This window comes from Oenanthe melanoleuca, chromosome 1 (assembly GCF_029582105.1).
Source record: "Oenanthe melanoleuca isolate GR-GAL-2019-014 chromosome 1, OMel1.0, whole genome shotgun sequence".
Taxonomy (NCBI): Eukaryota; Metazoa; Chordata; class Aves; order Passeriformes; family Muscicapidae; genus Oenanthe; species Oenanthe melanoleuca.
In genome coordinates, this window is record NC_079333.1 from 47,157,067 (window position 1) to 47,172,950 (window position 15,884).

Here is a 15,884-nt window from a genome sequence, read left to right on the forward strand (position 1 = left end):
CTTGTGGACTTCCAGCCTACTGTTCAGTTCATGCTGAACTTTGTGCTTAATGACTTTCACAGGCTGTTAGGGAACAGTTGTGCCATTCCACAGATTAGAACACCCTTAGGGCTGCTAAAACATGTTCTAGCTGATAAGAGTTGCCAAAATGTTATCTCTGGCAGTGATCAACAGAAACTCTCTGGCCATACCTACCTCTAAATTACACACATTTTTCAGTATAAAAATGTATTGTGATGGTTTTGCATAGCCTTGTCTTCTGTTGGGGGCAAATCTCTGCATCTACAGTTGTCTTACTTGAACTTATTACACACGTGCTGTTTACATTATACAACTGGTGAAATATTCTGCACTGTTGTGGAGAACACCCCAATTCTTTCCTTATTGCCCCATCCAAAGCTTGCATCTTATAATGCTGATCTTGATGGAGGAATCCTCCTACATTATACCTCCTTTTCTTATATATATGCCAGTTCTCAGAGAGAAACAAATCCTTAACATTTGATTTTTCAAGCAATGTATAGATATGATGCATGAAAAATGTCAAAATGAAAACCATTTATTCAGTGGGAAAATGTATTCATGTTTCCTTCTTATTTCGTTAGAGTGTCTAGCTGTCTAGTCTGATGTTTTTAGTAGGGCTCTGGCACTTAAGAGGTGGGTCATTTAACACAGTTCCTTCTTAGGCTTAGTCAAAATTCTGTTCTAATTTTTCAGTGGTGAAAGAAAACCGAAAATCGATCTGTTCAGAACATGTGTTGCTGCTATTCCTCGATTACTTCCTGATGGAATGTCAAAACTTGAGTTGATCGACTTGCTGGCAAGGTAAGCTGAGCAAGCATTGAATGACTGCTCCAGGGGAAAAGCTGAGCTGCAGAATATGTGACTGTTTCTTTTTATATATGCTTTTAAAAAGCAAATTGCTCTTTAATTAATTAGACAGAAGTGTCCTAGCATATTTTTACAGTTTTTTGTGGTTTTATTATGGTTCATAATTTTATGAAAAAGTTGGTATGTCCTCCAGAACTTTCCTATCAGTATGTAGGTTACATACTGATATTCGCTGTTACTCAGGAAAATCACAACATATTACTGTTTTCTAACCATGACAGCATTCTGATTATCAGGAGCAAACATCTTTTCTGTGTAGTGGAAAAACATGGAGATACCTGTTTAGTTTTGATTTATGAATCCCACGTCTCTTTGGTAAAACAGAATGTGCCATATGTGATATATTCCAAAAACCTTTTTACGTTTCTATTACTATTACTGCTATTAGCCATAAAATAAAGAAAACATAAATTTGAAAAATAATATATCCCTCCATTTAATTTGTCTGACTAGTCTTCACTGAACAAGGTAGTCTATGACAGTACTGCTACACCAGTTTCAGGACATCAAATCAGTGACTTGTGGCAAATAATTATAATAAAAGGTGCTGGTCAGTACAGAAAAGTCTGTTACATTTCAGTTCAAGTATCCAAGACCAAGGTCCCAGCTTGTGTTCTTTATGTAAGTGGATTATGGTATTAAATTGAACCAAGAGGACTTTGCAGCATATTGCTCTCAGGTAACTGTGGCAAAGCAAACTTTGCCACCCTGTTCTTGCTTTTCAGATATTACAGATGTGGAAATGACAGATGTGGGAGCCAGAAGGCTACATACACATACAGTTTTTTCTGCTTTATGAACAACTAGCTCCCAGTGATGTGCTAAAGCAGTGAAACAATTGATTCTGGTAGTTGTGGAGAGTGCAGACAGCCTAACAAGCCAAATCATGAGCCAGCAGTAGGTGTGCTGCAGTGCATGGCCAGCTTGATTTCCTTGTGTGCACATCTGCTGTAAATCACTTGTAGGTTGTTTTAAATCATTACATTATTAAATTATACAGATACCTTATTAACAGTTGCATCAATTCTGCTTAAGGGAAATTTAAAAGGACATGTTTTCCTTTAATCCAATATTTTAACTAGAGTTCTATCCTTATTAATGGCCGTAACTGAGCTGCTAAAAAGCACGTATCTATTCAGGTCACAGCTCTTCAGTCACTGGATTGTCCAGGTCAGACCTGTCACTACTCTTAAGAAAATTTGGAGACCAGTGTGAGTTTCTTTATAAATTAATGCTACCCTCCTTAAGTCTCACAACTGTCAATATAACCACTGGTCTATCTTTATTCTGCCGTCAAACTTCATTCAGAAAAGGTCAGTTTTGATTCTGTGTATTTCTTGGGTAATTGCCCTGCTGAGACAGTGCAAGCCCTAAGTCTGCTGAGTTATCTTACCCTGACTATGAAAAGAGTGAGATGTCAAGAGGAGCTGAGGGAAGCTTCTCTAGAGCAGCTTCAGAAACAATGACATGCTCAGCCTTTCCCCAAAGAAGATGAACTCTGGAAATGTCTTCTCCTCTCCTACATATACTCATGCTACAGCATCTTTGAGACTTTGTTTGTGTTTTAAGTCATATTCCTAAGTATAAGCAAGGAAACACAAATTAGGTAAAATAGGTAGGTATGTAATAGGTTGGAAAACAATTAACAAACAGTTTAGGGTTCAGAAGACAAACAGAGTGGGGTTGAACCAACAGGGTAGGGTCTCAGTATTGCAAAGCGGATCACAAACTGAACAGATAAAAAGTGATGTTCCTATGAAAAGACAAACCTTATTCACGTGTAGAGGTCTAGAAGGTTTTCAAAAAAGTTTTTCAGGATACCTGATTTGGAGAAGGAGCATACAAGCTGGGGCATTGTAGCTGAAAAAGAGACTGACCAGAAAACAAGGGAAAAAAGATAAATTAATTGAAAAAATTTGGTCTATTCAGCCTGGGACAGCATGAACTGAAAACTGTCTTCAGAAACATACCTTCAGAGAAGAAAGTAATAAACTGTTTAAAGAATTAATACCTGGTCTGGACTTAATGTAAATCACCAGAATGCCCCATCACCAGAGCTGCTTCTACATTCTGTACACGATTCCATGTTTATTTGAGACCAGACTGACTACTTCTCCCAATTCTGAAAGTGTAGGCCCAGAAGGTAAACATCTGCAGTTCTAGAGGGCTCTGCATTACAATATTGTGTGTCCTTGGTCAGAACCTATAGTCAATATAGGGTTAAGAAAGAAGAGGTAAAGTTTCAGTTTCTCCCTGTTTTGTGAAAGAATCCTAGAAGCTGTTCTGCCAGGGATTTCTGTGGCCCTGTGCTGTTGAGATGGAAAGCTGGTAAATATTTTCTTTTCACAAGAGATAAAGTTACATCTTTGACTTAATTGCTTCTTGTATTCACAGTTTGGTTTGAGTTTTTCATCCTCACAACAGATGTGTCTTTTGGTTGTTTTCAGGAGTCTGTAAGTCAGCAGCTGGACTTTTTTTGCCAGGACAGCTGTATTATAAACCATGAAGCAGATGTCAAGTATACACTGTACCTTTTGCCCTTTCAGTGCTCACTGGAACCATTCATTACGAATTCCTGAGCAGGTCTTAAATTTAACTGACTCAAGTGCAAACAAACAAATCTGTACTTGCTTCCTGCACTGCCTGTCATACAGTGGTAATACATAGATGCTTTCTTGTGCTCAATTTGAATTTCATTTCATTAGATAATGCCACTGGGCAGTAACTTGGGCTTAGGAGATGTTTTTTGTATCCTCCTCTTGCTATTGCTTTGTGTCATTGTGGATGTCATTTCATGGATGACTTAATTGTGGTCTCGAGAGGTTTTACTTGTTTATCTGGTTTTGGCATTCCAAGAGGGAGACAAAAATGATCGTTTCTTAGCTCAACAAAATACTGTGTTTCTAAATATATATGGGAAGTCACATGGTTATTAAAGCATAACAGTTATTTTTGGAGTCCTACTCGCCAGGGGTGAATTTTCATGGCAGTTGTTTTCTTTTTTTTAAATAAAATGTCCCCTGCCTCCAAATTAGGCAGCTATAATGAACCAGATTTTTTATGAACCACATCTCATCATACACTTCCAACTGAATGGACTTTGGTTCCACTCCATTTGCTATTTTGGGTTTTTTTTCCCCTAGCTTTCTGTCCATTTCATTATAATGAGTCCTCCTTTTCAACTGTGTAGATTAAATGTAGATTAAATACTTTGAGAATGAGTTCTAACACACTACAGAAAATTACAGTCTCATGGGTAATTAAAACAAAATGCATCATAAAGGCAATGAACCAAAAATTGCAGAACACACTAATCTGAATTTACTTTATCCTGCCAACTTCTAACATAGAAGTGGTTTGATGATTTTTGTGTCCAAAAAAAGTATGAAGTTTTTTTTAGGTTGAGAAGGACTTCAACATGATGCAAATAAAGAAGAAAATAAAATTTGAAAATGGGATCTAAAATGTCACCATCTTTCAGAATGACTTTGAGGGTGTTCAGTGTGTTTCTAAAAGTATAGAAAGTTCTCAGGCTGTTTTCCCCATTTCCTCATCCTAAGTTATTTAAAACATAACACATTTTTTAATTCAATTGCCTCATTTAAATTCTTTTGAAGATTTGCTTTCATTAATAGTGATTTGCATCTTGGCTAAAGATTTGTTTTAACTGTTAGCTGACCTGTTGTGATTCTTTCATTTTTATATTTAATGATAAAAAATAAATACATAAATTCTGAAATTATGTATTTATTTTTAAGCCTTTTATTATCATACCTGTATGGAAGTTATTGAGTTATGAGTAAATAAAAAATATACTTAGTTTGAGAAAAGTTGCCTCATTATGTACTTTGGAGATACCCTGTTTCAAGAAGGAAGTACACTTCTTTTGGATCTGTTAATTTCTTCTGCTGTAGCAAGAACTACAATATAGAAAACAGGTCAAGGATGTTAACTGTGGTCAGCAATAATGAAACCAAGACATTGTCAGTGGGAATTTTCCATCCCTGTCATGTACTGATAAACACTCCTTGCATCTTTTATTATCTGACTTTTACTTTTTCTTACAGGCTGTCCATCCATATGGATGATGAACTTCGACACATTGCACAGAACTCTCTTCAGGGCCTGCTTGTTGACTTTGTTGACTGGCGGGAGGATGTGCTCTTTGGTTTCACTAATTTTCTGCTCCGTGAAGTGAATGACATGCATCATACCCTTCTTGATACTTCACTCAAGTTGCTGCTACAATTGCTGACGCAGTGGAAGCTTGTGATACACACTCCAGGAAAAGCTTCTGAGCAGGCCAAAACCAGATCTGCAGAGGTATGGGATCAAGAGATCTGTGTCCTAACATTTTTGCTAATTGAAGTCAGAAATTATGTTCCTTGATACCACCGTGGTTTGTGTGTTTTGTATTTACTCACCTGAGAAGAATTCACCATGCAAGATTTTTTTAGGTAATTAGTTCACGTGTCTTTTGAGGACAGCCATGTCCTTGTGTAATACAGCAGATGTTGTTGTTGAGCAACATAAGAGAATGCATGTCAAACTAAAGTATGCACATCAACAAAAGCACATAAAGGGAAATATGTGTATGTAGATGTGGCAGCAGGACATTTTCCCAGGGCTGAAACAGATTGATAATGCTAGTGGGAATGCTGTGAAGAGTGAAGTAGATGTTCTTTTCCCTTGGTTGACTCAGAAACATCAAAGAACCTGATTGTTACCATAGCCTGCTGTCTCCACGTGTAACAAACATTTCTGGGAACAGAGCAGCTTTACTCCTACTTCTCCCATCTGCACTGTCCCACAGATATTTTCATTATGAGAAATGATTTTTAGGCTTCTTATCTCCTGCACTAATCACACTGAGTATGTGTTCCTTTGGGCAAACAAAACGTGTGTTTTATATCACAGAGGACCGTTAATTAATAGGTAATGACAGGAGTACATTAAAATGTAGAAAAGAGAGATCCTCATATATTTTTCATTGAATATTGTTGTGCTTTACTGGTGAGGTTGGGTTCTTGAGGCCACCTACCTCAGGTGTTGGTCCTACAGGACCAAAGAAGGACCTGAGGACATGCTGTGTGGAGTAGAAAAAGTATGGTATTCACTGTCTGACTTACTCATTCATGTTTTAGTGGAGGATGGAAAAAAGTGGGTAGATTAATTGAAAATTAGAGGGATGGATTTGTTCAAAGGACTCTGCTCACACATTGCTTGTGTGGAACAAGGTAACCTAAAGCAACAAAACTTGATTGTTTGAGAGAATATGTCAAGTTTTGCAGTCTGGCATCTACACGGCCTCTGCATTTTGATTCTTTACATGTCCTAGTTAAACAGAACATTTCTTGGCCTGGTGTGCAGCCACCACCACTGCTTTCTCTCCCCCTTGCCCTGTTCCACAGCTGATACCAAACGGCTCCAGCCACAGGATGCAGTCTGAGAGGAGCCCCTACTCCAGCGTCCTGCACGCGGTGGAGGGGTTCGCGCTGGTCCTGCTCTGCAGTTTCCAGGTGGCGACGCGGAAGCTGGCAGTTCTGATCCTCAGAGAAATCCGGGCTTTGTTCCTGGCCCTCGGCCAGGCAGAGGTAGGATTCTTCTCTTCTGGAACTTTGAGTTAAAATTTCCCAAAGATAAAGCTCAAAACTGCTATTACCGTTGCTTTTAATGTAATTGCTGCAGTGTAGCAGATACGCACCTAGTTTATAATAAAGCTTTTGATCTCAGCTTACTATTTCTATTTGCCTTAACACTGCAAACCTTTCTGTGGACTCAACAATGTAACATGAGCAGCAAATGCCCTGTATAAGAATTTGAAGGGAAATGTACAGCAACTTCTATTTTCTCTTGGAATGATGTGAATGTAAAATACACTGTAAAACCTTTTTTACTGCCTGGGTCATTTTTATATTGTCAAGATTAAAAATTTACATTGGAAATGAAATCCATTCCTGTGGCATACTATTGTGGGTGAAAAAGCCCCCAGCATAAGACACCTTTAGATCATTCACATAGTAAAGACCTCTAAATCTTTTTTATGGATACAGAAATCTGTTGTGTACTGACGGTCACAGCTCAGTGAGCCATCTAAATGCCTAAGAACACAAATATGTGTGTTCATGGCAAAGGAATGCTTCAATAAACAGTAAGCTAATTTTTCAGTCTTTTGATACCAGCTATCCAAAGTCATTTGGGATTTTCTGATATGTGCTTTTGTTCGCTAAGCAGTGAGCTATAGCCACAAATTAACTTCATTTCAAACCACAGCTTGGACTTACTTCTGAGATTAATTTGGAAAAGACGAAATGTACCCGTCGTTAACAATGAATATTTTTAGCTACTTCAGATTCGTGTCCTAATTTTTAGATGTTTCTGTTGCATATCCCAGAGACATAAGAAGGGAAATAATTTGGCCAGGAGAGCAGTAAACTTGTATTCTCTGTATTATGCAGGATGATGACAGACCTATGATTGATGTTATGGATCAGTTGAGTTCTTCTATTCTTGAAAGCTTTATTCATGTGGCTGTTTCAGATTCAGTAAGTACTACTTTACTGTTACTGCTTGTGTTTATATAACAAATATCAGACATGAAATACTAAAAATAATACTGCTAAAAATCAAAGAAGTCATACAGCTTTAAGGCTCCAGCCATCTACCCAAGAGCTCCAAGGCTCCACAATGTCCCAGACAATCTATTCCATGAAAGCAATCTTATATGGATATGGAAGATGCTGCAGAAAAAAGAACAGTTGAGAAAGTCTTATCGCTAGCACCACCTAATGCTGGAGGCACTCGCTGCTATCATCTGTTTGAGAAGGGAATAATAAGCTTTAGCTCCCTTGTGTCCATAGAAAATGGCCCTGCCTGCACACCTGAGCATAAGCTCCAGAGAAATTCACAGCTGGGGTGAGTGTCTCATTTCCTCTCTCAGGGGCCTGATGTGTCTGACGTGTATCAGAGGAAGCAGAGATTGAGCATTTTAAATAAAAAAGTGTCAGTAGAGCTGATACATAAGACAACTGATTTTACATGCTGTCCCAAAGATTAGTGAAAGAGCCATTTCCAAAGGGCAGGAACAATCAGTTTGGGGCACTCTTCAGCCTGAGTTTAAAGCAGCAAATGGTTCTTGCTACATTGATTGACCTTTCCAGGGCTGTGGGTTTGTGCCACATGTTGGGTGCTTGAAAAAGTTACCCCAGCCAGCAGTCAAGCCTCACATAGCTGCACACAGAGAATCAGGAGGGTAAAAGCTGGAGAACTCATGGATTGAGATACAGACAGTTTAACTGGGAGAGCAAAAGCTGTGGACACAAGCAAAGCAAAACTAGGAATTAATTCACCACTTTCCATGGGCAGGCAGGTGTTCAGCCATCTCCAGGAGTGTAGAGCCCCATCACATATATAACAGTGAATTGGGAATGCAAATATCTTAACTCCAAATGTCCCTTTTCTTCTTCTTCCCCCACTTTATAGAGATGTCATATGGTCTGGACTCTCTCTTTGGTCAGTTTAGGTCACCTGTCCTGGCTGTGTTTCCTCCCAGTCTCCCAGGCACCTCCAGCATCCTTACCAGTGTGGCAGTACAAGAAGCAGAAAAGGCCTTGGCTCTGTGTGAGCTCTGCTCAGCAATAACAAAAACATCTCTGTGTTATCAACCCAGTGTTCAGCACAAATCAAAACACAGCCCCATACCAGTCACTGTGAAGAAAATAAACTCTACCTCAGCCAAAACCAGCACAGAAGGGGACATTAAATTGGTGGGAAGGTTGGGCCCCTCTGCATCTGAAAACAGAAACTGAGCAAGAAAGAGACATTCTGACTTCATAATACAGGAATTAGACTGAATTTTTCTGAAATAACAGCACCTGTGTTTGGGTGTTGCATTTTCTAGAGGCCAAGGTTTGAATTTTTGCTTTCATTCTGTTCATTAATAATAAAGCAAAGCAAATGTGTTTCCTCTGTGCCTGGCTTCTGACTAGTTCAGCAAGGGGTGTTAATTTATCTTTTCTCTCCATAGACAACAATCCCATTAACACACAGCGTGGATTTGCAGTGGCTGGTGGAGTGGAATGCTGTCCTAGTAAATAGCCATTACGATGTGAAAAGTCCTTCCCATGTCTGGATTTTTGCACAGTCTGTTAAAGACCCGTGGGTTCTCTGCCTCTTCAGTTTCCTTAGGCAGGAGAATCTACCAAAACACTGTCCTACAGCTCTCAGCTATGCTTGGCCATATGCCTTCACGAGGCTGCAGCTGATAATGCCTCTTGTGGATCCAAAGTAAGTGGCCATCTGCATTTCACTTTTATTTGTATGGGCTGTGTGATTTTAATATAAATATAAATAAATAATAATAAATAATAAATAATAATATAAATATAATATAAACTTTCCTTTGGTCTCATGTTTGAGTATCAGTCCACCCATCCTGCAAGGTGCCACACAGAAATTGGTGCCGTGCAGGTTTGAGTTTCATAACTGCAACTTGTAATTTTTTATTTACTGATTTTTCCTGTGTATCATATCATGTTGAATTGCAGCTGGTAGATACATACCATGCTTTGTTCTCTCTTAAAATATTTTAGAATACTGTAATTAAGACTGGAAGATCGTTTTACTAATTATAATTTATTTTTAAATTCTAGTATTCCTGTTAATGCAAAGAAAACAAGTACAGCAAGCAGTGGAGACAACTATGTTACTTTGTGGAGAAACTACCTTATTCTGTGTTTTGGAGTGGCAAAGCCCAGTATTATGAGCCCAGGACACCTGCGTGCTTCCACACCAGAGATCATGGCTACCACTCCTGATGGAACAATGAACTATGATAATAAGGTGATGCAACCTGTTGCAAGTAAACTGTAACTTTGTTTAGGAGAATTTTAAGCTGCATCCACATCCAAAATCTTATCCTGATGAAAGTATTTCAGTTAAGGAATATTTTGATATATGCAAATTACTTAATTCACATTAATTAACAATTAAAACATCTGTATTATGTGATGTATTGATAAATATTTGGCAAAAGCCATGGTGTTTTCAATATATTGGTTTTTTCGTTTGGTTTTGTTTTTTCATTTTGAGTGATGTGCATTCAAAATATAGAAGGTCTGGACATGTGTTTTTAAGTTAACTTTAGTTTGTCAGCCTTGTAGAGCACACCAATTTGTAAATTTAAAGCATTAAGCAATGAAGCAGATTTCCAAATGCAAATTGTATTCCTGTTGGATATGTGCCTGTCAGAAGCAATAATGTATAAAATACACTTTCAAGTAGTAGCAACCTGAGAGAAGAAGTAACTCCACAAATGCAGTTACTGGAATATTTTAATGAAGAAAATAATTAAGTAAATTACTATAATCTGAACTAAAGCAAAGAGATTTCCCAGATGTATTTACTTGTTAGGCATTATTGAGATGATTGTCAGGTAGCAGACATCCAGTTAGACTGGTGGATTGATATCCATAATAGTAAAATCATTCCAGCATGTTTTTAAAATATGTATTGATTCTCAGACAATGTTTATTTGTAAAAAAAATTGTGTTTACTTAATATTGATATCCTTATCCTGAATGAAATTCAACAATATTTTAATATATTTTAGGCTATTGGAACTCCATCTGTTGGAGTCTTGCTAAAGCAGCTAGTTCCTTTGATGAGACTTGAAAGCATAGAAATAACAGAATCACTTGTATTAGGATTTGGAAGAACGAATTCCCTTGTTTTCAGGTACTTCTCCATTTATCATGTTCTCAGTTATTTGCCTCTTATACAAGTGCTTTATTTTTGTGTAACTTAAATATATATTTAAATTTTTATTTGCACTTCAGAACTTTGTTTTTATATGTTGAATAAAATATTTATGCTTTTCAAATGACATTAGATTTTGTGTACAAGTATTTCTGTTTTTTTATTTTAGGGAATTAGTAGAAGAGCTCCACCCACTAATGAAAGAAGCCCTAGAAAGAAGACCAGAGGTTAGTTGCAAAAATCAAATGTACTAGTTTTTTTTTAAATGAAAAATTATTTTTAAAATAGTAATTCTGTCTGTTTGAAATACAAATATTCTTTTGTACTAACTAGCAAATTAAGCTCTGTGCGCAACAAAACTTTTATTAATTGCATAATTTGAAATAATTCCATTAAAACCTAGTTTAATTTAAATTCTGTCAGTGATCCAAAATGGACGCTGTAGAATTCCATTCTGAGAAAAAATTTCCTGTCCAATATGGAACCTTCTGATACAGAACTTGGATACATTGGAAATTCACTTTCAGTATCTGAAAACAAAAAGAGCTTTAACACAGCTGGGCTACAAGCACATTTTTTGGCAGTGTTTAGATGTGCTTTTATTTTCAGGGCAGGCAGGGTCACATATTTCAACTTCATGGAATCACAGGATGGCAGGAAGGGACCAAGGTGGTCCAGGCTCCCTGCTCAGGCAGGGTCATCCTGGCACAGGATTCATCCTAAATCCAATCAGTTAACTGACACATTCATCAGAGTTTTAACCTTCGTTGTAGTATCTCATTGTTACAAGAGAATGTACTGCTGGGAGGGTTCCCAACAGATCTTTGATCCACACAAGAGAGAATTCTGTGCTCTTAAAAACCTCTGGTGATGAAAACTGTAGCTTCAGTGAGCAGTTTAGTCGCAGGATGTGTCTGTGCAGCTAAACAGAAAAGCCATGGGCAGAGCTTTCAGTACTGGACTCAACTTCTGCTCAGTTTTCCCTCCTTGCCTCAGTTTTCCATCTGGCTCCAAGACAGAAATCTGAGATTGCTCATAGAGAATTCTTAATAATTCTGTGTCTGATAAACATCCTCAATTGTTTCCATTCTGCCTTGCTTCACACCTTAATTCAGTAGTGTGGCTTCCATCCCTGTGAAGTCATTGACTTGAAGCTCACTTGTTTTGGTACTGGGTAGAGGTGGATTGATACACCTTGGTGCAGCCACTTGCCTTTGCATTTTGTCTGTGTACCATTTAAGAAAGCTTAAACTTGGAAAGCCTTTTCTGGAGACATACATATTTAGTGTAACCCTCGGGAAAGGAGTTTCAAGAATTCAGAAGTTTACTGTATGCAGTAAGAGCAAATTTAGCGAATGGAATTGTCAGTAGAGAAATACAAGAGCAAGAAACTGCAATGTTAATTGCAGTATTTTTCCTGGTATAAATAGATGGGACACCTTCCTGCAAGCAGTGCCACCTGGAATCCCAGGAGTGACTGTATGGGCTGTGTGGCTGTAGAGAGCAAGGCAGGCCTCCATGTCAGCAGGCAGGGATCCAACACCCCAGAAACAATGTCCTTGAACATATGCTGTGACAAGGAAGAGAATTCCCAGCATGGCCAAAGCTGCAGGGATAAACCAAAATGGACATTACACAAGATCTGCCCTGTGGGTGCTGGCACGGAGCTTGCCAGATCACCTCTGACACTGCTGCAGGAGGCAGCTGTGACTGGCAAGTACTGAATTACAATAAATCTGCTTTTTTCTCTGCATGTGCTTCCTGGAGCCTTAAAGGTGTAACATGAGAAAAACAGGGCTCTGAATAAAACCAATCAAATGGCATAATTATTTGAATAAAACCTTTGGTTGGGGTGTTGCAATTCTGCCAGTTCTGGGTCAGAATACCAGACAAAGCATCATTTTATTCTCCCACACATCTAATACTGGCCATGGACAGAGCCAGAGTCCTAGAAGAGATAAGCCTTTGATCTCAGTATTGCTCAGTTTTGAAGAGCAAAATCTGCATTTTCTCTAAGCTTTTCTTGTTTCTTTGAGTGCAACAGCAGCTTTTTTACCTTCTCATGTTTTTCTTGCTTAGAGGAGACCCAGAATGAATACAAACAAGTCAATTTAGCCTTTCAGCAAAGAACAGGCCTTGTTGCATTCACATCTTTCAAGGAAAGATAGAAAGGACAGCCATCTAGAAGTCAGGGAGATACAATGAGCCAGTTAACAACCATGCAGTCCTGTTCTGTGGGAGGAGTACATCACTGTGGGCAAAACCCCTGCAGACAGCACAGCCAGCACTGGACTGGAGTGGTGTCTGCTAGGAGCTCACTTGAATGTGATTGATGGTATGCTGCAGCACTGCCAAGTTCAGGCTAATCCTTAAACTAGGTGGCATTAAACTAACATGAATATCCCTACAGATAGCATGAGGTTTGGTACAGGAACCTTGACTATTAGTTATTTTTATCCAGTATTTCATTATTTCATTTCCACAATTTCAATAAATACTAAGGCAGTTGTTAACAATTTTTTTCAAGAATAGTTACAAAGACAAAAAAATGGATCATATTCAGTTCTTTGTTGATGTATAAGCACAATGTTATAGTGCAATATCCAAGAGTACTCGGGTTCCTTTGTGAAGAAAATTCTTGAACTGGAATTCTTAAATCTCACTGTGGTACTGGCATTTCTGAAGCTACAGTCTTTAATGGGCGCACCTATTCATATAAACATGATTGTTATTTTAAATTCCAAGAACAAGAAGCGTCGAGAACGACGAGATCTCCTAAGGCTGCAGCTCCTGCGAATTTTTGAGCTCCTTGCTGATGCTGGTGTTATAAGTGACAGGTAGGACTATCACTCTTCATAAATACTGATTTTTACATGAAACAATTTTCAGTGTTTGCCACACTGAGATTATGTCAGTATGTTCTTTGAAGAATTGTGTGGTCTATCAGATATGGAGAGATTTGCATGCATTTCTGCAGAAAACTGTAGTATAACTACTCTGTTATTCCATATTAATGTGCAACTTTTCTTTATGCTAGTACAAATGGAGCCTTAGAAAGAGATACACTGGCCCTTGGAGCCTTGTTCTTAGAGTATGTTGATCTGACTCGCATGCTTTTGGAGGCTGAAAATGATAAAGAAGTCGAGATCCTTAAGGATATGAGAGCACATTTCAGTGCAATGATTGCCAACTTGATTCAGTGTGTTCCAGGTATGGAGTTAAATTGTGCATTTAATAGAGGTATTGGAAAAGTAATTTTTTGTTTCTTTTTTTTTGTTTTTGCTTTTTTTCGCTGCCTGTGAATTTTCACATAATGAATGTAAAGTGCGATGTAGGAAAAAAGTGTTCAGAAGTCTACTAAGGTTGATAAAAAATACCAATAAAGCTTGATGAAGCCTGCAATAGTCATGTCTAAGAATCACCTTTTTGAAAGCCTAGCAAAGAAATTGTCTGTGACCTTCAGGGATTCCAGATTTCTTTGGCACAAGGTTTTATTTTCCCCCATCTGATTTGATTGCCAGACTTCATAAACTCAGACGGGCCTTGAAAAATACAAGTAGGTGCAGACAATGTGCAATATTAAATGCAGTGGAAAACTTGCCCAAGGTGTTGAGACAGTATCTCACATTACCTGAGTCCAGTTGTATCACAAAGATTTATCCAACTGATTTCATGCTTTTTATATATTGCAATATCACTTCAGAAATATAAATAATTACGTTAGCAAAAAAGGAAAAAAAACCCTCTGCTTTAAAGGCCTGAATGTAATTACTGGAAGATGTGGTCTGAGGATTTTTATAAATTTGCTCAGGTAATTCAGTTGTTTAGAATATACACCACATATTTTTCATAAACAAAGAGCCACTAAATTTCTTTTAATTATTGTCCCTACCTTTAACTGTTTTAGAGTAAGATACAATTATTGTTTAGGCTCAAATTTAACTAATTGGAAAAGCCAAGTAAATATTTGCCACTGAAGGATTGCAGGAAGTTGTGAAAAACCCTGAGTTTATAATTACATTCCTAAATGTTTTTCTATAGTCAGATATACATGTTTGTATAACTACACATTAATTCAGAACTGAAGATTCTTAGCAATAAGATGCATCTTACTCACTTGGTTAGATTTTTTTTAAGTAGCTTAGATACTTCAGTGTAAGTGTATGTTGAACATATAAAAACCCCTGCCTTTTTGTAGAAATTTGAAAATCATGCCATCATTGTGCCGCATGAATGTGTATTTAATATTTACAAATCACAACTGTTTCTGTTTCTGTTCACTTAGTTCACCACAGGAGATTTCTCTTCCCTCAGCAGAGCTTGAGGCATCACCTGTTCATCTTATTCAGTCAGTGGGCAGGACCTTTCAGCATTATGTTCACCCCACTGGACCGTTACAGTGATAGAAATCACCAGATTACAAGATACCAGTATTGTGCATTAAAGGTACTAAAGTTTTGCTGTAAAAGCCAGTAACAGCAATTTTTCAGTGAAAATACAAGTAGTTGTAGGGTCCATTTCTTTTTATTTCAAAGAAATTGAAATTGGCATACCTGATTTAAACTTGTATGCTCATATGTAAATGTGCAGTGGAATCATAGGATATAGCACTGAAGTGACTTTTTTTTTCTTTGTTGACACTTTTCAAGGCTAGTAATTTCAAACACCAGAGTGCATTTTGAAATTTTACTTAGCTGTTCATTAATGAGTTAGCAGATTCAGCAAGGCGACCTTGGGCTCTGAAATTAGATGTAGCTCCAATTCAGTACTTCAGGATACTGAATCTGTACCAATGTACACCTCAGGAATGCCTCCCATGCTAGCCTGGAAACATGCTCAGTAATAATGTAGTTCTGTGGCAAAACTAGTTGCAATTCCCCTGCATGAGTAAGCTGGGAAAGTAATAGCTTATGTAATTATATAGACTGTACCACTTGCTGTAAGACAGTTTTAATTTTTGCAGTAGCATACTGCTCAGTTGAAACATCTGAGTATATTTTAATTGGTTTTGTTGCTTGATTTGTGAATACTGAGGAAAATGACAAAATGTGCCTTGAAGATAGTACTCCCTCCAAAATGCTTTGAGGATTATCTGGAATCTAGTAAAATCTATAGCAAAATAATTCTTGAATACTAGCAGTCAGCTAGAATTTCCATTTTCACCATAGTTCCCTCCAAACAGAAAGCAAGTGGCAGTCCTGTTAGCCCGGACTCAGATCATTCTGAAAGGTTTGTCT

General features: G+C 37.8%; 1 protein-coding gene across 4 annotated transcripts in view; it reads left to right on the plus strand.

The window, feature by feature from the left end:
- Positions 1-15,884, plus strand: part of FRY (FRY microtubule binding protein) — a 189,255-nt gene that overhangs the window by 105,400 nt on the left and 67,971 nt on the right. For all 4 annotated transcript variants that reach the window (XM_056485463.1, XM_056485469.1, XM_056485455.1 and 1 more), the window contains exons 17-27: positions 718-825; positions 4,959-5,214; positions 6,303-6,485; positions 7,350-7,436; positions 8,918-9,177; positions 9,543-9,732; positions 10,502-10,626; positions 10,817-10,874; positions 13,393-13,484; positions 13,685-13,857; positions 14,933-15,093. In XM_056485463.1, the coding sequence (XP_056341438.1) occupies positions 718-825; positions 4,959-5,214; positions 6,303-6,485; positions 7,350-7,436; positions 8,918-9,177; positions 9,543-9,732; positions 10,502-10,626; positions 10,817-10,874; positions 13,393-13,484; positions 13,685-13,857; positions 14,933-15,093 (1,693 nt within the window). The remainder of the gene's footprint in view (positions 1-717; positions 826-4,958; positions 5,215-6,302; positions 6,486-7,349; positions 7,437-8,917; positions 9,178-9,542; positions 9,733-10,501; positions 10,627-10,816; positions 10,875-13,392; positions 13,485-13,684; positions 13,858-14,932; positions 15,094-15,884) is intronic.